Below are 25,186 nucleotides of genomic sequence, written 5' to 3' on the forward strand. Positions count from 1 at the left end.
ATTACACAGGCATGTCATGGCCTCCCTTCTCCCAATACAGCCATCCTTTCCTCAAGTTATACAGAAAGAGGTTGATTCAAGGCAATCCTAGTACATATATCATTAGATTACAACACACTATGTTAAAGAGGCCATAACAGAGTCCGACTACATGTATCATGCTTTCGACTTTTGGGCCTATCAAAATTCCCTGATTTTCCCTCATTTGAGGCATTTTTCTCTTATTTGAGGTATTAAAAAAAAGGGAGGGCACCCTTGACTTTCATTTGCAATGGGAGAGTAAAATTATTGCTCCAGATTTTTGTTATTTTTTTATACATTTACCTTTCTCCATGGACCTGATAATTTGATATTTTGGTAGCTTTCAATGTGGACTTTCAGCACGACGCCGTTTGACTGATTTATCTGCACCCGAAACTCTGAAAGTAAGTCGATTTGATTCTGTGCATACACTACTTTGATTCTAGTATGAATTCAACCGCGCCCCATGGTAAGCCGATGCTTAGAATGCCGAATGAAAGTGAAATGTTGAAGGATATTTGGCTTAAAATGCCGGTGTTGGATAAACTGTCAGAAAAAATGGACAAACTTTGTGAAAGAGTGGATAGAGTAGAAGCGAAGGTTTCTGATTTAGAAAGTCACAATACAGATTTAGACGCCGCTTTGAGCCATATGGAAATGGAAATTGAAGAAATCAAAAGTAGGCTAGATTCGAAAGCCGGAGCTTCCGACATTTCAAAAATGAAGCTGCAAATTACCGACTTAGTGAACAGGAACAAAAGAAACAATGTAGTATTGCATAATGTTCCCGAGGGTGCGGAAGGAGACAACGTTGACTGCACTGGTCTGGTCCACTCGCTGATCCGCGACAAGATGGGGATCCCGCAAGCAATGGAAATTGAACGAGCACATCGTACCCCGATGACGTCACGAACACGCCCACCTACCGCCCACACCGCGAGACCGAGGCCTATTCACGTGAAGTTTCTTCGCTACCGAGACCGTGAGCTCATGCTGAAAACAGCTTCACAGCAGAAGAATCTTGAAATCAATGGAAAGCGTATCTTCATTTCAGACGACGTTCACGAGGATACCAGAGAGCAACACCGCCGTCTTATGAAAATAGTAAAAGAAATGAGAAGGGATACTTTGCATTCATCCCATGGTCAGTGCCAAGGGTGATTAAGTACAAAGAAGGAGGAAATGATGCATCAGGTCCTTTGAAAACCAGGCGCGATCAATTGGATACGAAGTAAACTTAAACAGATCTGATCCATGGAGATGGTTATCATTTACATTTTTTATTAATATCATAATTTTGCCAAAATCTACGCTCATTGTAACAGTGAAAGTAATATCTTTCGAGTAAAATAAACTGTTGTTTATCACTGAGGTGAAATGTGAGTATGATTTGCCCCTTTCAGACAATTTGCATAAGTCTGCATTGTCTGAAAATGATATTTGGTGTATAAGTAGTTTTAAGTTGTGTATAAGCTTCTCTTTTAATTCACCAGTGACATTCAGCAGGCATTATGGGTGAAGCTCTTAAAGTGAAATTATATTCTTTGAATGTAAGAGGCCTTGGTGATAACCTAAAACGTCGATGTGTGTTTGACTGGCTAAGAAATACTGAATTCGAAATGTTTTTTCTTCAAGAAACCCATAGCACGGTTGAATGTGAAAAAATTTGGTCCAATGAATGGGGATATAAAGTTTTCTTCTCTCATGGAAAATCCAATAGTGCAGGGGTATGCATTTTGTTGAAACCTACTTCAGGTATTACTGTACAAGCAGTACATAGAGATGAATCTGGTCGTACTTTGCTTTTAAATGTATCGTATGGCAACTCAAAATTCACCGTGATTAATATATATGGTCCGAACAAAGATGAGATAGCAATGTTTGAAAATTTACATTCCATGATGCAACAGTTTGGTGAAGAACCTTTTATTATAGGTGGAGACATGAATACTGTTCAAGACCCCAACATGGACGTTACCCTAACCATACCCAACATCACCCTCATTGTTTTACTCTTATGGAATTAATAAAAGAAGACATGGACTTGATAGATATATGGCGCCATATGAACCCTTGCAAATTTAAATTTACATGGCGTTCTATGTCTGCCCAAAGTAGAATTGATTATTTTCTTATATCTAGTACACTGAAGAAGACAATGATATAAAAACTCTACTCAATAATCTGGATATACCTACAATTGGGCAAGATTTAGTCGGGATATGTGAAGGTTGTATTTTAGAAAAAGAATGTTACGATGCAATCATGTCAATGACTTGTGACAAAACACCTGGTACCGATGGTTTACCTGTTAATTTTATAAGATGTTTTGGGAAGATATAAAAGAACTCATTTGTAAAGTATTTAATACCTGCTATACGTTAGGTGAACTATGCCCATCTATGAAAAGAGGAATAATAACTCTTTTACCCAAAAAGGACAAGGATAATCTTTATTTAAAAAATTGGCGTCCAATCTCACTCCTAAATACCGATTATAAAATTTTGGCTAAAATTATTGCTTCAAGACTTCAAAAAGTTCTACCCTCTATTATCCATTGGGACCAAACTGGATTTTAAAGAATAGATACATCGGTGAGAATATTCGTTTACTCTTAGACTCAATATACTTATGTAAAAAGACAGAAACTAATGGTATTGTCTTCTCAATAGATTTCGAGAAGGCTTTTGACATGGTTGAATGGAATTTTATAGATATTTGTTTGAACAAATTTGGTCTTGGTTGCACATTTAGATCTTTTGTCAAACTTATGTATACAAACATCGAGAGTTGTATTATAAATAATGGTTTTCATCTAAAGTGTTTAATCTCCAAAGAGGGGTAAGGCAGGGCTGCCCCCTTAGCCCATATCTTTTTTTAATTGGGGCGGAGATATTAGGTCTTATGTTGAGACAGAGTAAACAAATTCGGGGAATTCATCTTAATGGACATGAAATACGCGTAAGTCAGTATGCTGATGACACATTAATTTATCTTGATGCCAATGAATGTAACCTTTTAAATTGTTTTGATATTTTAACAAAGTATTCTAATATTTCAGGACTTAAAATAAACGTTAACAAGAGTAAAATTGTAAGGTTAGGTAATTTCAAAGGCACATTATGTAGACAGTTAAATGTAGAATGGGTTGATGAAACTATTGATTACCTTGAACCAATTTATGCGTTATTACGCTATTGTTGATTCTATAAAGTCAACCTGGTCAAAAATGTTTACCCAATGTAACCCCGCATTTTCTTCTGAAGACAGGAAACTCTCTTTATTTTTATCACAAAAGAAACCAACAAAATTTTGTTATTCTATATTTGTAAATAATGTATGTTTAAAATTGGAAAATACCAATCACTTAGATAAATGGGAAAGTGACCTAAATTTAAGTTTAAAAACACTAATTCAGTGGCAAGACCGTTTTAAAATATTATATAGGGCGACCTTGGATACCAAGATACGTTCTTTTCAGTTCAAGTTTATTCACAGACGTATAGCAACCAATTATTTTTTGTTTCGCATTGGGGTAAAAAGTTCACCTAGTTGTAATTTTTGTAAATACGAAACTCAAGATCTTCTGCACCTGTTTTTCTGTTGCCAAGTTGTTAAATTATTTTGGAATGAAGTGTACAAATGGTTAGTTAATTTAAACATTCTTACTTTGCCTTTTTCAGTTTTGGATATTTGTTTTGGAGTCAAAATAAAAAATAGTCTTATTAATACCAATTTATTTTACGCAAAATTCTTTATTTATAAGCAAAAATACAATGATAAAATCTTAGTCTTCAAACAATTTAAAAATGAAATTATTTTTTTAGAAAAAGTAGAGCGAGCAATAGCACTAAAACAAGGCAAACTTTCAGTTCACTTTGATAAATGGAATTCTGTAAACAAGTATTATGATATTCTTGCTGAATTGTAACACATTTTTTTTTATACTTATGTATATGATTTATTTATTGCTGTTATTATTTATGTATATTGTGATTTGATTTTGAAGCAATAAAATTTATAATAATAATAATAAAAAAAATCATTCCCTGATTTTTCCCTGACTGGAAAAAAAGTAAAATATTCTTCCCTGATTTCTCTGATGGGCTGGGAAGCCTAGATATGATGGTTTACACTTGAATATATTCCCAAGGCTCCACACTAATTTATTTTCTTGATGGCCTGTTCAGGAACCCAAAATCATCGAAGTTCATTTTGGTGGCCCCAAAAATAAAGAAACACAGGAAATTCAATAATTTGAATAAAACCATTAAATAATTGAGAAAAAAAGTTTCATTGCTCTCCTGATGGACACATAGGTATAGTAATATCTTCTGCTTTTGTTTTATATATACAGGATGGGGTAACAATAATTTGTACAGATTTTTAAATATTATTATGAAAGTGATATTCAAGCAAAAGATTGATCTCAGTTTACATAAATCAACTAAAAAAATGGAAGGCAAGATCCTAGAGTCAAAATCACTTGACAGAATAATAAGTTGGTCAAAGGGTTTTGCTGGTATCCTAATCTCAAATTCTATGCTGTTTGTAAGTGCGCACTTCCCTAAAAAAAACCCAGTCATAAAAAGTGTGACCTTATTCACGCACGATAGCTTTGCACAGTTTAAGAAAAGAAGTCAAACAAACAAAGGTAAGATAATTATATCAGATGCCGGTTAAGATGCCATATAATTACAAGTAGTTGGCATCACACTTTACTCACTTGTTTGAAGACATCTGCTTGCAAATTGTAAAATGGTGATTTCTTGATGCCTGAATTGGAAATTTTATTTTCTCAGAATGGATTCAAACAGTGACAAAATTTGCCAATGTTTTCCATATATTTTCACAAAAAATAGAACTTATCTAAGTTTTTAAAGATATTAATTACCTTTTCAGATATGCAACCCTACACAAAATATGGTCACACATGAACAATCGTCACATCATCGTAAGTAGGGCTTGAACATCAATAATTTGAATAAAGCATACATATAACGCTGCCTTGAATAGACATACACAAATACTATGATTTGGGACCACCATTGAGAAGTCCCCTATTCAATTTTAATTGTCCTTACAGTATATTGCATGTACATATTTTAAAGCTGTCTTTCCCCCCTTTTAATCAGATTTATATCATATGGTTATATTTTATATGCAATATGTTCTTGTTTGTGATTTTTTACCGATTATAATATTTGGGGCCTTTTTGTCTTTGAATTTGAATATGGAAAAAAATGAATGAAATGAAATAATCACATGAAAAAGGAGTCACTTCAACTCCTATGAATTTCTCCTGTTCTTCTTTAATCTTTGCACATGGATGAATGCCATTCCAATCAAACAGATCATCCCCATCAGTGCCCTCCCCCCTTCCCACTCTGGAAATATTCAACTCCTGTTCTCACTCTTCAATAATTTGAATGAGTAAGATTCCTATGAAATACAAGGCAAAAGCGATTTTGTGTCTCGCCCACTTCTGAAAATAACCAGAAATATTGTGATTTGCGAGGGCACGCAAGAGAATTATATCGAAACTTCATAGTGAAATGACTGGGATGGAATAACACTTGTCATAAGAGCCTTGCACGTAAACTTTAATGTGGCCCTGAAAATGACCTTTGACCTTACCATGTGACCTCCGACTGCAGCATAACATGCAGGTCGCCTAAGTACATCTACCATCCAAGTTTTGTTGAAAAGTGACTTAACGTTGACCTGAAAATGACCTTTGACTTTACCATGTGACCTCAGACTGCATCATAACATGCAGGTCCCCCAAGTCCATCTACCATCCAAGTTTGGTTGAAAAGCAACTTACGATTGTGGAGTTATGTGTCGTTAGGTTTGTGACGGACAGGCGACCGACGACATTTGGATCCCTAACTCTCGCCTTCAACTCTGGTGGGAGAGACAAAAACTTATGATAATAATGTAACTTTTTAAGCATCAAATCCACTTTGCCGAGTGCTCAAGGCGCATATGGAGTTAAGGAGAAAGCAAATATTGAAGTCACCAGGAAATGGATAACCCTCAATCATAGCTCCCTTCCCCCAGAAGTAAGACGGATCAATAATTAACAGTCCCTCCCTCTGAGACATTCACTTCAGGGAGAAAAGAGATCATCTAGGACCTTGCACTCCTCTTTTCCTCTATCTCAACACTCTGATGAGTACCATCCAATCAACTGGATGATCCCCAGTCAAAGCCCTTCCTGGAACTGAGACGGTTCAAAATAATGCTGTAACCGTTTTTTATTCCAATTCCCGATCCGATTTTCCCCTTTTTTCTACATTTTTCCGAACTCCGATTTTTGACCAGTGGGGAAAAAATCGGATCGGAAAAACCAAAACATAACTAGGGCTGGGACTAAAACCCGGGTACCCGGGTCCCGCCCCGAAGCGTCGTGTACCCGGGTAGAAAAATCAATACCTGATACCCGAAAATTGCTCACCAGTATAACGTACATTTGATTTGTATTGCGTAGTGTAAGACATGATTGTAAACTCATCACAAAAGTACACAAGTCTCATTCTGAATCTCACCAATTACCCTCGAAATATCCTTAAATATACTAGTTTTTCAAGTGATGACGATGTGACTGAGATCGTTCAATCGTCCCCATGTTTCTTTTGCAGCGCAGTGACGTCATCCAGCCACTGCGACGCAAGCCAATTTATGAATGAAAATATAGTAAGCATGCGCATTGCAAGCCTCAGCCCCACGCAGTATTCCGTCAAAAAAAGTCTGCAATACTGTGTCACCTCGTACCAAAATCGACCTAGAATTCCACTTTCGTTTATTTCATATGAATTATGAAAGGTATTCTCAGAGGATCTGTTTTCTCACCGATACCACACAAGTAAGCAAATTTTATTACTTCTTGCTTTTCCGTCAAAATCTTACGAAGTAGCGTCGATGTTGCATCGTGTTTGTGAGTTTGTAGAATCTATCGCTACGTGAACAAAGTCAATTGATTTCCGGGTTTCGGAGCATACGAGGCGACAGCCAATCACGTTCTTGATACCATTTTCAGTTTATCATAAACCGAAAATGGTAACACGATCGTGATTGGCTGGCGCATTCGACGCTCCGAAACCCGGAAATCAATTGACTTTGTTCACGTAGCGATAGATTCTAGAAATTCACGAACACGATGTAATATCGACGCTACTTCGTAAGATTTTGACGGAAAAGCAAGAAGTAATAAAATTTGCTTACCAGTGCGGTATCGGTGGGAAAACAGATCCTCTGAGAATACCTTTTATATTTCATATAAAATATAGAAAAGTGGATTTCTAGGCCGATTTTGGTACGAGGTGACGGAGTATTGCAGACTTGTTTTGGCGGAATACTGCGTTGGGCTGAGGCTTGCAATGCGCATGCTTACTATATTTTCATTCATAAATTGGCTTGCATCGCATTGGCTTGATGACGTCACCTATGGGGTTTTTCCACCAGTCATATTTCGAGCGACATGATTTTCGGGTACCCGCCCGAAAATTACCACGGGTACCCGAAAAGAAAAAAACCCGAAAGTCCCAGGCCTAAACATAACAAGACAAAAAAAATGCGCTGGTGATTTGTTTAGATCTCAGAGAAAAACGGTGGAAGGAAAAGAAGATAAAGGGGAAGAAAATTATGATTTGTTTTTATCTCCGATATTAGCGGAAAGGCAGGTGGAGAAGAAGATTATGATTTGTTTTGATCTCCGACAAAAATGGAGGAAGAAAAACAACGAAAAGACGCTATGTTTTGATCTTAAGCGGAGGCAAATAAGATTTAGTTGAACACGCTGACATGCGCGGTAATATTTACGACTATCTGACTATACGTCCTCTAAGAGTTTACGATTACCTCCGCTATCACTACGATGTTGTAGAGAAGGTAAATATCATGGTGAACAACTCTGGATAATAATGCGTCTTTTTCGGGAGGTCATGCGACCTTTATGAGATTACGATTACCTCCGCCATCACTACGATGTTGTAGAGGAGGTGAATATCATGGTTAACCAATCTGGATAATAATGCGTCTTTTTCGGGAGGTCATGCGACCTTTAAGAGTTTACGATTACCTCCACCATCACTATGATGTTGTAGAGAAGGTGAATATCACGGTAAACAACTCTTGATAATAATGCGTCTTTTTCGGGAGGTCATGCGACCTTTAAGAGTTTACGATTACCTCCGCCATCACTACGATGTTGTAGAGAAGGTGAATATCACGGTAAACGCATTATTATCTAGAGTTGTTTACCATGATATTCACCTTCTCTACAACATCGTAGTGATGGCGGAGGTAATCGTAAACTCTTAAAGGTCGCATGACCTCCCAAAAAGGACGCATTATTATCCAGAGTTGTTTATTTTATGATATTCACCTTCTCTACAACATCGTAGTGATGGCGGAGGTAATGTAATCTCAAAAAAGGTCGCATGACCTCCCGAAAAAGACGCATTATTATCAAGAGTTGTTTACCGTGATATTCACCTTCTCTACAACATCGAAGTGATATGTTGTAGAGAAGGCGATACCAACCCTGTAGTGTCGCGCGCTGGAACGTCATTATCTTATTTTCCTTCCTCCGATTATGTCGGAGATCAAAACAACTCATCATCTTCTTCCTCCGCTTTTGTCGGAGATCAAAACAATTCTGCCATCAGTGTAGCGTGCCGCATTTGTCCACGCGCCGGCCACATACAAATTTTAATAAATTTTTTTTGTTTTTGAATATCTTCCGATCCGATATCCGAACCGATTCCGATTTTAGGAGCGAAACTTCCGAACCGAACTCCGATCCCGTAATTGCTCTAACTTACAACATTAGTTCAAAACATCTCTTTCATGGTAACTTCCTTTCTGACAGCCCTACCTCTGAGATATTCCCTTGAGGCAGAAAATATCTTCTAAAACCTCAGGTTCCTCCTTTTTTCCTCTTTCAGCAATCTGATGAGTGCCATCCAATAAAATGGATGATCCCCAACTATAACACCCTTCCGCCAGAAGTAAGATTGATCAAAATTCTATTACAGCCCTACCTCTGAGAAATTCACTTCAGAAAGAAGATATCTTCAAGAACCTTGGACTCCTCCTCTTCTCCCATCTCAGCACTCTGATTGAGTAACATCCCAATCTCCCGGATGACCTGATGTGACCTTTGAACTAGGTGTGCGTGGAGGGCGTCGTCTTCTCTGGCAGCATCTGCAGAAGGGATCAAATTTTTCATGAAGTGTATTAGTGTATTGGAAAAGAAATATTGACTGACTAAGTGCAACTACGGGTGACTTGACCTCTTGGGACCATAGAAACATGTCTCCATTATGTAAAATTCGACTTAGAAGATGTAAATAAGACATGCACATTCTGGTCTGATAGATCGATTGCTTTGATTTAGATTTATATTTGACTTATGGAAGGTTGATTTCGGTAGATTCTACGGTACTCTCAGTTTCAAAGTAAAGGCCTGGTCCCACTGGCCAACAGACACAAAACGTATTCATAATGGATACAGTGGACAAGCAAAATTTTGGGGTGGCTCCATCCGTTTTCATCTGCTCCAGACAATGGGCGAACAATGAAATCACAGAGGAATGGATGCTCGATGGATATCGAGCATATGAAACACGTATGCAAAGAGTACACAACTGATACATAAAGTTTTCCAACGGATGGCAAGATTCTTTTCCGTTTTACATCCTCTTTGCATCCCTAAGTGCAGTGGGACCAAGCCTTTAGCATACATGCCAAGTGCAAATCCTAATGAAACTTAACAAAGAGGCTCTTTCTTTCACCAAAGATCAGGGCCCTGTCTTACAACCACACAACTATGGAAAGCCAGCAACGTCAACATCTAATATACGTTTGTTCAAAACATTTTCTAACTATGATGTATATTCGAACATTCATCGATTTCTTGAAAATTCAGTGTGCTTATCTTTCTTTACAAGAACATTGTGCAAATTTCCTGTATGTGACATTTTTATGGTGATCAGATCAACCATAATTCTTTGAAAGTCGGGCCCCAGGGCTGTTCCGATTGGATAGGGACAGGTATGACTTATGTGATTAGTAGAAAAGTAAAAAAGACACAAACTTTCCTTAACCTCCAGAATGATTGAGGTAAAATTGTGTTTGGTTGACTACTTGACTTACTAAGCATTACACAGTAGTTAAAGGTCAAGTCCACCCAAGATAAATGTTGAGTTGAATAAATAGAGAAAAATAAATCTAGCATAAAGCTAAAAATTTCATCAAAATTGGATGTAAAATAAGAAAGTTATGACATTTTGAAGTTTCGCTTATTTTCTTGATACAGTGATGTGCACAACTCAGTGACATGCCAATGAGACAGACGATAATGTCCCTCGCCCATTATTTCTTTTGTTTTCTATTGTTTGAATTGTACAATAATTCATTTTTTACAGATTTGACAATAAGGGCCAACTTGACTGAACCATTATTAAAGTAATGCTTATTCCACGTATTCAGGGAGTAATTAATCGTGTCACTTGACAATGAGGAGAAAATTAGGATATTTCATATATAATAAAATACAAAACAGGGAGTGCATGACATCATCAGTCTACTCATTTGCATGCCGACCAGGATAAGCATATAACTGTTTTGTGAAATAAAGCGAAAATTTAAAATGTTGTAACTTTATTATTTCACATCCGATTTTGGTGAAATTTTCTGTGGTAAGCTTGCTGAATTTTTCTCTTTTTATTCAAATCAACTTTTTGTTGGGGTGGACTTGTCCTTTAAAGGACAAGTCCACCCCAACAAAGAGTTGATTTGAATAAAAAGAGAAAAATCCAACAAGGAAAACACTGAAAATGTTATCAAAATTGGATGTAAAATAAGAAAGTTATGACAGTTTTAATTTCGCTTAATTTCACAAAACAGTTATATGCACATCCTGGTTGATTTGATATCTACCTGTATAGGAATGCAATGACCCTTTCTCTTGAGAAGAGTCCATCAGGGCTTGACTTGGTGTAGGGTGTTTTGTTAAATCCTGAGCCTTTCCTCTTTGTAATTGGGGATTGTATAGCTCCTCTGCCACTCTATGTCTCAACCTCCCACTGACTTGACCGGCTGAACGTATTCTCCTCTCAGGTTGATCCTGAGAGTGAGGATGGGTCTGGTGCAGTGGTTGGATGATGCCTCTTCTCTTAAGGTTGGGGTTGGTGGTTGTACCGGGTCGAGGCTTCGATTCTGGTCTAATGTATGGTGAATTAGACCCATTCAATGAAAGACCAGTCAATCCCTCTTCATCCAAGAGAGTTGAAATATTTCCATACTGTTTTGGGGGCTCACTTGTCCTGATAATCAATAGGTGGAAATAAATAAGTGAGTCTATGAGACAGAACCAATTTAATATGAAAATAGTGCAAATCATCAAAATCAGGGAGAGATGTTCCTACCACTTGTCTCGTCTGCTGTGCAAACCCTTCACTTGAATTGGGGTCTGAATAAGCAGCCTAGTACACAATGATTTTAAAACAGTAGTTTTTATATGTGCTGGTCTTGTATCAAGAAGTACTTGTTGATTAAAGTTTCAACCAGGGTCTGTGCCTGCAGACTACCACTTGTCACAATATACTCACCAAGTTGCCAATTTGCAATTCAGTCTTTAATAGTGATCTCACTTTAGAATAAACTTTTTCATTCCTGGTCTGATTCTTTGTGTTTTCTTATTTTTCTCCATTCATACAAATCATTTCATTACTATGGTTTGATTCTCTTATAAACATCTGAAAGCTTTTTGCATATGCAAGCAAGGCACCCAGGAGGCACATAAATGTTTGCCAAATCTACATGGAAACCAAAAAATAGTGAACTTGCTCCCCAAAATGCTCCCATTTTACCAATCAACCAATGCAATGCGGTGCAGATACAGACCAATCATCCTTTACACGGTTACATAGCAGTTTAAAGATCAATTGACCATGTTATCATTGATCAAGGAGAAACAGACGTACCTTGAAGCAGAAGTATAACCCTTTTTCATTCCTGCCTCAGCATTATTTGTGGTGTGCCTAAGACCGGAGTTGTGACGAGACTGGTAGATATGGGAGGTGGCAGCTGCTGACTGGTGAAGGGCACCTTAAATATAGCAAAAGGGTATCATGTTAATATTTAAAGCAATCAAACATTAAAAGAATAATAATACTAGTAATATGTTGCAGTCAAATCAATATTGTGCAACGCCTACTTAGCTTGTTGTACGCGATCAAATGGGAGGTTGAATGTCACACATTCGTACCTTTGCACACAAGACGTACTATCCAAAATGTACCATTGCACGGCTTCAGAAGGTGATGTCACAATGCGATTTCATTGAATAAGGTGACAATGCGCGTACAGCCCGCTGGCTAAATGCGCAATGCTGTCCAAGATAATGTGCGCTTGTGGGCCCGGCTTGTGGGATTTTGCTTTTAATATTTTTGCTCCCTTTTCATAGATTACTGGAGGGAAAAACTCTGGGGTTTTTAAAAATATTTTTGCTAGATTCCGAGGCGTTGTACAACACAAATAGCGAATATTCTTATTCATGCGATGGTGCGAGATTTCGCATTCGGTGAAAGAAAGAAACGCTCTACGCTCATCTTTCTTTCACCTCATGCGAAATCTCGCACCATCGCACTCATGCCTATTCGCTACTTGTATACTAGTGCATTGCTGGGTCCTGTCCTACAAAGAGTTGTGATTGATCCAATCAACATCAATCACATGGAAATCCATCATTGTCATGATTTTACTGACTGGAAATTTGCACAATGTCCTTTGTAAATAAAGAGAGGAAGCACGCTGAATTGTCAAGACAATGATAAATGTATGAGTATACATCATACCTACAATTATTTTTGAACCATCATGCATTTTAGATGTTGGCATTTCTGGCTTTCTATAATTGTGGTTATCAGAACAATGTTAACTCTTTGTAAGACGAGGCCCTAGTGTGCCAACTGAAATAATGAAGTACCTTGGATTATTCAAGGGTCGGTTTCATTAAGTTATGTTATCCCATCTTGAATTGGAAATAAAATTTGAATGGTTTCATGCTCCGAGAAGGTACATTGTAAGGGATGGTTCCTGAATCAAAGAACTGAAATTATACTGTGACGGTTCCAGGACAGATTTTTTTGTTTAAGTAACGCTGGTTTCATTATTGTAACTTTGACAATACTGTTTAGATTGGTATTCTATTGTACTGTATCTCACAATGAAATGTCAAAAACGATTGAATGCCTGCAAACATAGTCAGCATTTATTTAAACTGTTTTTATTCAGCAATTCAGTAATTGTTAAATTATGAACAGAAAGAATATTTTTGAGTATGTACATGTACTTCGTTTGTTTCTCTGAAGTACATTGAGACATGTGATTTGTCTATGTTTTTTTTATAAATATTGCATCATCATCATCATCGTCACAACCATCATCACCATAACCATCATCAACACCATCGCCATCATATTCATCTTTATCATCATCATCACTGTCATCAATATAATCATCATCACAACAACTACCACCAGTAAAGTCTTAAGAGACAAGATGAAAACAACTACCTTGTTTCCTTGTCGGCTGCTGTGGATGTAGCGATACATAACCTTGAATGCTTCCTCCATTATCTGCTCCTTCTGTCGCTTCCCTCATCTGATACCAAGTCTCCGCATCTTCCACCTCATCATCGTAACCTTGGTAATAATTTTCCTCATAACCAGTAATGCCTTCTTCCTGGTAATGGCCAAATTGACTTTCAGTCAGGTTTTGTTGAGCCATCTCCCTAGGTTCGTCAGGCGGATAGTTTGTGGATAATGGTTGCTCCTCATCCCAAGAACCATGCTGTTGCCATGACAATGTAACATCCTTTCTTCCTTCTCCAGGAACCACCCTATGATATTGGTCTTCTGGGAAAACACTAACCACATCATTAAACCTTGATTTGCGTTCCCCACCTACCCCTGTGCGTTCCCTCTGCTTCTCCCTAGCACTGCCTCTGAGATACTTCCTCCTGACTTGCTCATACCCTGTGTCTTCCAACTGACTCAGTTCTTCCTTCTGCCTCTCTATCTCAAACCTCTTTTGATGGAGCAAATGTTCCTGCTCTTGCAGCTTCTGCTGCAGCCATTCCTGTTCCTGCTGAAGCTTCTCTTTCAATGACCCAAGTTGTCGCTGTCTTTGCTCTGGTGTCAGGCTATGATAATCCTGTCTCTCCTGTCTCTTTTGGTGAGATATGGAGCCACTGTAGATCTCACTGGCTCCTGGTCCTCGCTCATGGAGCTCATAGCTGTATGCGGGTTGTCCATCCACCTCTGGCAAGGATACCCAGGAGGTTCTTTCTGAGCTATTCCTTATTTCTCTTCTCTCACGCCTTGGAGCATGCAGTGTAGGAGTAATTGCAGAATCGTCCGTGACTTCTGTCATGGGCAAGAAAGTGTCTTGGCTCCTTCTTGATACCTTTCTGTTGGATCCATGAACAGTTGACATGTGACGAGAGTCACTCAAGCTTGGCTCTTCACGTCTCTGTGCTTGTAGGGATGGAAACCCATTTAAAGAATTTCCACTTTGGGTAGCTCTCATGTCTTCTGCACCAGATGAAGGAACCCTGGATTGGTGATGCTTCCGGTGTGTACTACTCAAAACTGGATTGAACTGCTTTTCAGAGATCACATGCTTGTTTGTGGAATAACTCCCATCAGGACCACCACTCCGTTGGCTCTTCTCGTCACTGGGATATACAGGCACAGACTGCAGCTCCACAAATTCCTGGTCTGCTTTTGATGTAGGATGATCAGATGTTGGAGATATTGTCCGAACATTCTCCTTTAAGGGAGACCAGCCATCTTTTGACTTGTGTCCCTGAATGAAAAAGCAGAAAAGACACCACATCATAAGAAAATAGGAAATGCAATTAAAAGCCCCTGGTATATATAAAGCAATAGTATTCATGACACAATACAAACTATTGAAAAATACACTGTACATTAAACAATGAGAATGGGGTCTTGAAAGTGAGAATAGAATTTTATGAATGATTATGCAAGCTTTTAAAATATATATTGATATTACAATAAATATTTTGGGGAGGGGGTAATCTCACTGAGCCTAATCAGGTTGATTGTGCTACCATACTGTAGATCACTTATGAATTTCTGATCATAAAGATGAATGTCAGACAAGTATAGAAGCATTATTTTAGTTATTAAAAAATTCATAACATAACAGAAATGATAGAATAAGGATGTCAAATCAATCTCTCAAGTTATCTAACAGTAAAATGTACATGAAATCACTTAAAAGGGTAATAATGAACAAAATTAGGATTTGTACCTTTTGCGATGATGAACCATCATGAATTGGGTCTGAGGTATTCTTCTGTTCTTGAGAGACCTTAGATTGGTAGGATGACAGAAGCTTCTGACATTCTAGATACTGCTGCTGAATATGTAAAACAATGGGTCAAGGAATCATCCTTCTCAGTATTAAAGTGAAAGCAGCATGGTGTAGTGGGTTGGACTCTTTCTTTTTTATCAGGGGCTCAAGGGTTCAAATCTCTTCCTTCGGGAAGAATTTCATCCATACCGGCTGAACTAAACACAGGTGAGGTGAATGGGTACCTGCCATGATTCCTTGAATGCTTTAACATCTACATGGCAGCTCAGCTACAGCCTGGGTAAGTAACATGATACCTAGTAACAAGTGCAGTATAGTATACGCATATAGTAATGTCATTTCCATAAATAATAAATGGTCTTGCCCCCCTGTATGTGGTACCTGCCTGAAATGAATTGTCTCTGTTGTCTCATTCACATAGATAGTTGTGACACACTCAAATTCTCATAGCTTGGGCAGTTTGTGAAGTAAAGTAAAACTAGACAAAATGAAAAGATTGTTTTTATGGGTTTACCCCTAACATAACAGAATTTGTATAGAAAACTCACATGAATCTGCTGTTGGCTAAAGTGCAATGACTGCAAGTCCTATTGCATAGAGCAACTATTCAGAATTTAACATTCTACAGGGAGAAGTACTCACATGAGCCAGTTCATTTATACAAGATTTAAATGTAAAATACTGGGATCTAACTAGCAACATCTCAAAGATAATGTTTAGTAACGGGAGGATACAGAGAGGATAAGAAAGACAGCAGGAAGGGACATAATGGCCCAAAATCTGAAGTCCAGTTTAAAAAAGGCCATTCCCCAGCTCTGTGCTAAAATTATGGGAGGCCAAAATTGGTAAAATTTTGTTAGCACTGCATCTTTCTTATGTTCACTGTGCTCTTTCAACATGGTACAATTGCAAAAAAAACGGATTCAGTTTAACATTATTCACAGATGAATTATTCAGTTATGAATGACTGACCTGACCCGAGTAAGAGATGAGCTGAAAATTGAACCTGTTCTGTAAAAGATTTGTGTCACAATTGGCTTACCATAGTTAAACCACAACTTTAAACAAGAGTTTAACATCAAACACGAGTTCAGGATATGGGCCATAGGATGATAATGGGTTTTTGTTCAATTCAATTCAGCATTTATTTCCAAATTCATTAAAAAGAACAAAATGAGAACAAAAGTATATATACACAAAGTAAAAATAAATAGCTGTTTAACATAAAACAAAGCAAAGTTATCAACAGAACAGAACTGAAACAAATAGTGGTGATGATAAAATTATGGTTGGCACATAATTACAAAAATACAGATGAACAAAATAATGAATGGAAATCTGGCATGCACAAAAAGCCATAAAAAGGCTTGTTGAAACGTGCATACCCAAGAAATGGTGGCTGATGTGATGAAGAAATAACAATTCATAACCATTTTTTTTTGTTGAAAGGATATTTTCTCGTTCACATAAGATAGCTTGTATCTGAGCTTGCAATTTCCTGGTCTTCATCTCGTTTTCTTTCCTCTCCACTTCTAGCTGTTCTTTGGCAACTTCCTTCTCCTCCCCAATCCTGAAAGAATCGATGATAAATGGCAAACTGAAGCATCAAACAACTACCCATCTAAACCTCCTTTTAATCTATATGTAAAATGCTGGTTGAAACTTATCACAAACTTTGAGGCCCAGTCACATGGTTCCATGCAAGCCTTGAGTGTGACTTGCGGACTATTATTTTTGCGGGTGAGTTGTGGGCAACTCACCTGCAGGGCTCACACGGAACGACGTGACAGGGCCTTCACATTGAAAACCTTGTTAACATTGAGATTTTAAGTGGTGCAGGAGTATACATGTATCTTTTTAATTCTTTGTTTACTTTTTTTGCTAATCTAATAACAGGAGTGGGTTCAGATTCACAACTGAATTTCTGACATGCATCTGTATTTCTTGTTGTGACTATAATAATTAAAGATTAATCAGGGGCAATCTGCCCCAGCAAAATTAAAAACCAGACAAGTAATGTTTCAAAAGTGAAAAATGCACTACCGTATGTCTGCGCTTCTTCTTAGCATACAATGTACAGTTGGGCAATGGTCAAAGAGGTGAACATTTTTATCAGCTAAATGGGATAAGAAGGCATGGTTTTCTAGCATATATATTCTAAACGTGTACATACAATCATTGGTCCTACTTTCTTTCTTTAATAAAATGGCTAATACTCCCCAAATCATTTCTCAACCACATATTAAACTTACTTTGCAAGTTCTTTGATTAGATTTGCAATCCTCTTCTTATCCTCTGGTTTTAGATCCTTCAGGGAAGGTTGTTCTTTTGTGGTACTCTGCTTGTTAACCTGTCAAACACAATTTAAGACTATGATTGCAATATTGATTAAATGTCCAAAACCCAGTTTCTAACTCACTGTGTTTTGGCTATTTAAATAAAAAATTGATAACATAATAAAATCACATAATACATCATAATGATATTGATATTAGTAACATATAACATCATTATATCGCTTACAGATATTCATACACCATGGCATTATAAAATATCTTTTCTGCCAAACAAGAAATACACTGAAATATGCACATACATGTTAAAAAAAAAAGAAAGAAATTGAAAAAAATAATATCAGTAGTATGCAACATAATATTATACATTATATCACTTATCTCTTTAACTTGAGCATATCGTTATGAAATATTAAGAAGATTCAACAAATTTCACATTTTTATTCAAAAAAAGGTTCTAGCTCCATCATCAAGATTACAGGTCTTCTGTAAAACTTCGTAATCATTGAGTGCAAGCTTTTAAAAATCACAGAAATCTAGTTTTCAAATGGATTGAAATGATATTTTGTTATGCAATCTCTATTTTGGTGGTATATCAGTGTGAAAAGATTTGCATCAGTGCCTGGCAGAATATTAGATGTGCTCTTGTCTAATCAAATAACCAAACTTCACTTTTTTCAAAAACTGTGATAGAATTCAATCGGGACAAAGAAGTATCACTCTAAACGATTAAATAAACTCTATATAATGGTACATGAACTCAATTATTATTTTGTGTGACATGAAAAAACTATTTCTTGCTAAAAAACGCAAAACTGACAAAAAAAATTCTAGTCATTATTTCATTGAGTTAACAAATTCATTCAGCAATATTTTCATTATTACAAGCTACAAAAAATGTTTGCAATTGTCAAATCATGAATGCTTTAAATGTTTAAATCATACCTTTGATGGATTTTCACTTTTTAGGCTTGACTTTATCACAGAGCTAGTGACCACTGCTTTCTTTTTCTGACTATGATACATGCTGGTTTTCTGCTTGTTGGTCAAGGATGAAAAGTTTGCTTCAGAAGAATCAATCCTCTTCCTACTAGCTGCTGTATCAGTGACACCTTAATAAGAATAAACAATGAATGCTTTATTAAAATCAGTATATTATAATAATCATTATCATTTGTTTGGCATCACCTGTGCATGGGAGATGAAAAGCAAAATGAATCACGATGACCCACAGGTGTCTCTTCCCCTACTCATAGGTTGAAGTTTTATCCACTTTATATACGTTAGTCAAAACTAAAAATTCCGCCCCCAAATAGAATTAATTGAAAATACTGGTATCATTTATGATTCTTATTACTTAAGGGCATAGACTTTATAAAGAAATGCCAGTGGAAGAAATATTTTGTTAGTACTTGGCATTACAAGTTCTCAAATTATTCTTTTAATTTAGATACACCCAAGTCTGACTTAGTCAAACCTGATAGGAGTAAATCTGATTAATATCAACAAAAAGTACATGTATGTAGACTGAACATCAGACACAACCTAAAAAAAAAAGAAAGGGGTCATTTGAAAGTTTCTCTGAGGCTCTGACTGGGCAAAGTTTCCTTTATGTTTATATACAGCACAGTTTACTTCAAACGTTGAATGAACGATCGAACAAAAAATATAATTCTTGCTTCCCGTTTGTTTGATTGTTGATTAGATTAACAATGTTTAATACAAAAGTACAGTAATCAGAACAGACTGTATCTTTTGATTAATTTCCTAACATGAGAAAAATTTATTCTTATAGGCTTATGCATTTTAACTGAAACAGAAAAGCTGACTAATTTTGTTGAAACTTACCAGGCACATGCGCACTTCTCTGCGCCATGTCTGTTAAGTCAGCATCACTTTCTAATATAAGGAAGGTCAGGAGAAGGAGGGATAGGGTCAGTAATGATAAATAAGAGGAAGGAAAAGAAAAAAGAAAAACATTGAGATTGAAGAGAATGTACACAAAGAAAAAAAGGAAAAGAATATTCATGAATTAAACATAAATCTATAAAACCTATTTTCTAAAGACAAAAGACATATTGTCAAGAATATGGCTCAAACTTTTTGTTCATCCTCCTCCTCTTCTTTCATTTTTCTCCTCTTTCTTCTGTCTTGGCCCAACCAGGCAACCTTCTTCTTCTCCTCCTGAGTCCCGTTTCCTTTTCCTCCTAATCTTTCTCCACCCTCTCCTGTTTCTTTTCCGATCTCCTCCTCCTCCTTCTTTTTATCCTTCCCCTTCTCTTTTTTCTCCTTCTTATTGTTCTTCCTTGGAGTAGCAGTTAACAAATAAAGTACGGTCCCACATATAGATTTTTCAGTGAGTAAAACTAAAACAACACTCAACACAACAGTCACGAAAATAGTCTACACCTCAAAGTTTTAGTGCTTCATTTATCTTTTTAACATAATTCAAAAACTGTACGAATACCATTGTGAAAATTAATACATAACACTTTGATCAATGGCATAACAAGTCAAAACTTACCATCTCTAGACCAAAATACGCATGAATACTCTCTGTTTTCCATTTGCAGTTCGCGATGCCGGTCGCGTCGGCCCGGTATGGGCGGCCATAAGTGCCAAAATTACCGATTTGAGAAATATATATGTACCGTTGAAAATAAACTAAAATGCAGAAATATATCTAAAAATAAAGAAATTTTTAAAATAATTAAGATAACAAAAAAATAGAAATTCACAGAATCAAACATTAGTGCAGAAATAAGGACAAACACAAAAACAAGACAATCGCAAAGAATAAATGATAAAAAATACGTAGATATTGAACACAATCACAGAAATATAGGTTCATGCAGGAATAGAGAAAGACTGAGAAATGTAAAGACATTCATAGAATTAAATACAACTTCAGAAATATAGACAACCGCAAAATTGAAGAGAACTACAGGAATAATAGAGACGTCAGAAATAAAGACATTTTCAAAAATATAGACAGCCAGAGAATTGTAGACAACCTAATAAATATAGACAATCTCAGAATTTAAGAAAACTTCAGAAACATAAACAACAGAAATATAGACAACCTCAGAACACAAAAACTTCAGAAACATAAACAACAACAGAAATAGAGGCAACCTCAGAAATACAGACAACCGCAAAATTAAACAAAACGACTGAATTATAGTCCATCGCAAATAGCGCTACCTCGTCGAAAATAGAGACTGCAGAAATTCTGGAGAGCACAGAAATTCTGTAGAGCTGAGAAATAAAAGTACAGCACGTCAAACATACTGGAAATGAGAGGGCAATAGAGGGCGTACTACCACCACGCACGTGTATGATGCATGCATGCGACGAATGCGATCGAGCATGTGCTATGGTTTTCATCGTTACCGGTATTTTGTATTACATTATCCCACTTGTTTTGGGATTTAATTTCAACCTCTATGGTTGATTACGTTTGTTGGGCCTGAACTTGGTAAAGAGGACTTCGTGAAACAGCGGACAAGTAGCTCACTATCTCCGATTCAGTCAAGAAGTTAGACTTATAACGGTGTTGAGAAACGGGCCCCATGATGTCTAATCTACGATGACCGGCGTGAAGTTGGTTGGATATTCGATATTCGATATTCAAACTGTGAAGTTGGTTGGATATTCAGGTTCGATATTCAAACGCGTGTGAAGTTGGACAGATATTCAATATTCGATATAAAAAATTAGGGGTTTTGAAAGCTAGCTAGGGGTTTAAAAGGTGGAACACGTCTCGGGCAACCATAAAATAGCTGGCTTGCCCTAATACGAGGATTTTTTAGGGGACAAAAGTCAGTGAATAAAAGGGTTGGAAATTTCTAATTTAATTGTTTTTTTCAAGGGGCCCTCAGGGATATCCCGACGGCCTAGCCAGGGTAACCACCTATCCTAACTTGTAGAACTCGATTCGGGTAACACGATAAACACCTGCTTGACCCGGCGCATGTACATTAAGGGGCTCAAATTAACAAAATTAAAGTGAATAAAGGGCTATTTAGACCATTTTTTAATTAAAAAAAGTATTTTTTCAAGGGGCCCCCAGGGATATCCCGACGGCCTAGCCAGGGTAACCACCTATCCTAACTTGTAGAACTCGATTCGGGTAACACGATAAACACGATATCCCTGGGGGCCCCTTGAAAAAAAATACTTTTTTTAATTAAAAAATGGTCTAAATAGCCCTTTATTCCCTTTAATTTTGTTAATTTGAGCCCCCTTAATGTACATGCGCCGGGTCAAGCAGGTGTTTATCTTGTTACCCGAATCGAGTTCTACAAGTTAGGATAGGTGGTTACCCTGGCTAGGCCGTCGGGATATCCCTGGGGGCCCTTGAAAAAAACAATTAAATTAGAAATTTCCAACCCTTTTATTCACTGACTTTTGTCCCCTAAAAAATCCTCGTATTAGGGCAAGCCAGCTATTTTATGGTTGCCCGAGACGTGTTCCACCTTTTAAACCCCCTAGCTAGCTTTCAAAACCCCTAATTTTTTAATATCGAATATTGAATATCTGTCCAACTTCACACGCGTTTGAATATCGAACCTGAATATCCAACCAACTTCACAGTTTGAATATCGAATATCGAATATCCAACCAACTTCACGCCGGTCATCGTAGATTAGACATCATGGGGCCCGTTTCTCAACACCGTTATAAGTCTAACTTCTTGACTGAATCGGAGATAGTGAGCTACTTGTCCGCTGTTTCACGAAGTCCTCTTTACCAAGTTCAGGCCCAACAAACGTAATCAACCATAGAGGTTGAAATTAAATCCCAAAACAAGTGGGATAATGTAATACAAAATACCGGTAACGATGAAAACCATAGCACATGCTCGATCGCATTCGTCGCATGCATGCATCATACACGTGCGTGGTGGTAGTACGCCCTCTATTGCCCTCTCATTTCCAGTATGTTTGACGTGCTGTACTTTTATTTCTCAGCTCTACAGAATTTCTGTGCTCTCCAGAATTTCTGCAGTCTCTATTTTCGACGAGGTAGCGCTATTTGCGATGGACTATAATTCAGTCGTTTTGTTTAATTTTGCGGTTGTCTGTATTTCTGAGGTTGCCTCTATTTCTGTTGTTGTTTATGTTTCTGAAGTTTTTGTGTTCTGAGGTTGTCTATATTTCTGTTGTTTATGTTTCTGAAGTTTTCTTAAATTCTGAGATTGTCTATATTTATTAGGTTGTCTACAATTCTCTGGCTGTCTATATTTTTGAAAATGTCTTTATTTCTGACGTCTCTATTATTCCTGTAGTTCTCTTCAATTCTGCGGTTGTCTATATTTCTGAAGTTGTATTTAATTCTATGAATGTCTTTACATTTCTCAGTCTTTCTCTATTCCTGCATGAACCTATATTTCTGTGATTGTGTTCAATTATATGGTTATCTACGTATTTTTTATCATTTATTCTTTGCGATTGTCTTGTTTTTGTGTTTGTCCTTATTTCTGCACTAATGTTTGATTCTGTGAATTTCTATTTTTTTGTTATCTTAATTATTTTAAAAATTTCTTTATTTTTAGATATATTTCTGCATTTTAGTTTATTTTCAACGGTACATATATATTTCTCAAATCGGTAATTTTGGCACTTATGGCCGCCCATAGCCCGGCGATCTCGAATATATGCGAATTCGATAGCATCATAGAGATGTATATGGATAGCATACGGAATTACGGATATATGCGCCCGCGGACTGCGAGATGATCCTGTCCCCGACATGGAATTTGGGGGGGGGGCAGGGAGTAGTATTGATGGAAAACCCGATCCCTGGTTTTGGTTTGCTTTTTAAGTTTCTTTTTTATTTGCATGTTACATTATCAAATTTATATATAGTACCGGGATATTACATATTAATACATCATTATAACATAAACAAATAATCATGAATTTGGACGATGATAGTAATTAAAGGACTAGTCTACCCCCAAAGAGTTGAATTAAATAAAGAGAGAAAAATTCAACAAGCAGTACGCTGAAAATTTTCGGATGTAAAAATAAGTTATGACATTTCAAAGTTTTCCGTAATTTCACAAAAGATTAGTATATATTATGTGTACATCCTGGTAGGTATGCTAATGATGAGACTGAATTATAGGCCTACAATATTTCATTTTTTATACAGATTTTACAATAATTAAGATCCAGCTTGAATGAACCATATACAATGCGAATTCCACATGTTCAGAGACGAATGAAACGTTATTATTTCACATTTCATGTAATAGAATGAGACACGTACTGAAAGTCTTCTTGGAGAAGATTTTCTTCTAGGCATGTCTTCATGAATATTCAATATTATTTTGTATTTTACTATATGAAATTAGGTTTATTCAATTTTTTTCCTCCAAGAACTAGAATATTGGATTGAGAAATGATTTAGTGCATTAGATATTTATTGCTGCAACTTATTTCATTATAAGGGAGACATGCACACAAGTATGAAATAATGAAAAACATATGATTTTATGTAATAACATAAGAAAAGTGGAGATGTGACATCATCAGCCCACCTAATGAATATTCAGATGACTGTTTTCACAAAATATTGCTAAACTTTAAATTTCAATTATTTGTGATCCGATTTTGATGAAATTTTCGGCATTCGTTGCTCAGTGAAGTATTAAGCTATAAATACTTTCAGCCCGGACCATCCACACGTTCCACAGTTAAAATAAAATACATGTCATTTTCACCAAATTTTGCACAGAGTTACTTAAGCACATTCGAAATATGCCAAAATTAACATGGGAACATATGCTTGATTTTTGGTTAGCGAGCTTTGAGCTAGTTCATCAATTATTGAAAGGTCTAGAGAAATAGACCTCTACGCAATAAAAATAATATTGCTTTTTAGACCCACGTCATCACAACGTTCAGTTTATACGCCTATTACTTATAGTCAAAATCCCTTTAAATTCCTTTGAATTTTCATTTCAGAATTACATACTTAAGATGTTGAAGAATCCTCTCACATTGCTATTTATTTGCTCTTTAAAGAGTATCGCCACCGTCAATTTCGAAAATAAGGTATAAAAGACGACAAAATATGTCTAAATATTCGAAATAAAACAAAACAAAAATAAAAATAACCCCCTCCCCGAAAAAGGATATAGGTTGCCATTTCGTCTCCAAAAGAATGTTTCATCCCATATTTTTCTTGATTTTGAACCCCCCCCCCCTGGCTACGGGCTTACATGATAATGGGATGTAAGTAACGGGTAATATGATTAATTAAAGGGGAGTGAAACCTTTGGAACAAGTAGGCTTATGTCAAAACAGAAAAATAAAAGGATAAGAACAAAGAAAGTTTGAGAAAAGTCTGACAAATAATGAGAAAGTTATGAGCATTTGAAAATTGCAATCACTAATGCCATGGCGATCCTCCTATTGGCAATGCGACAAGGATATGTGATGTCACAT

At 36.7% G+C, this 25,186-nt stretch overlaps 1 protein-coding gene across 1 annotated transcript in view; it reads right to left on the reverse strand.

Annotated features, from left to right (window-relative positions):
* LOC121411404 (protein hinderin-like) overlaps window positions 1-20,323 on the reverse strand; it is a 32,627-nt gene extending 12,304 nt beyond the window's left edge. The window contains exons 1-10 of the mRNA XM_041604125.1: window positions 20,254-20,323; window positions 19,578-19,628; window positions 18,675-18,841; window positions 17,688-17,785; window positions 16,890-17,005; window positions 15,373-15,488; window positions 13,608-14,901; window positions 12,015-12,138; window positions 10,969-11,354; window positions 9,069-9,231 (exon numbers count right to left, since the gene is read on the reverse strand). Of these exons, the coding sequence (XP_041460059.1) occupies window positions 9,080-9,231; window positions 10,969-11,354; window positions 12,015-12,138; window positions 13,608-14,901; window positions 15,373-15,488; window positions 16,890-17,005; window positions 17,688-17,785; window positions 18,675-18,841; window positions 19,578-19,628; window positions 20,254-20,296 (2,547 nt within the window). The 5' untranslated portion in view covers window positions 20,297-20,323 and the 3' untranslated portion in view covers window positions 9,069-9,079. The remainder of the gene's footprint in view (window positions 1-9,068; window positions 9,232-10,968; window positions 11,355-12,014; window positions 12,139-13,607; window positions 14,902-15,372; window positions 15,489-16,889; window positions 17,006-17,687; window positions 17,786-18,674; window positions 18,842-19,577; window positions 19,629-20,253) is intronic.
* Between the last annotated feature and the right edge of the window lie 4,863 nt (window positions 20,324-25,186).

This window comes from Lytechinus variegatus, chromosome 3 (assembly GCF_018143015.1).
Source record: "Lytechinus variegatus isolate NC3 chromosome 3, Lvar_3.0, whole genome shotgun sequence".
Classification (NCBI taxonomy): domain Eukaryota; kingdom Metazoa; phylum Echinodermata; class Echinoidea; order Temnopleuroida; family Toxopneustidae; genus Lytechinus; species Lytechinus variegatus.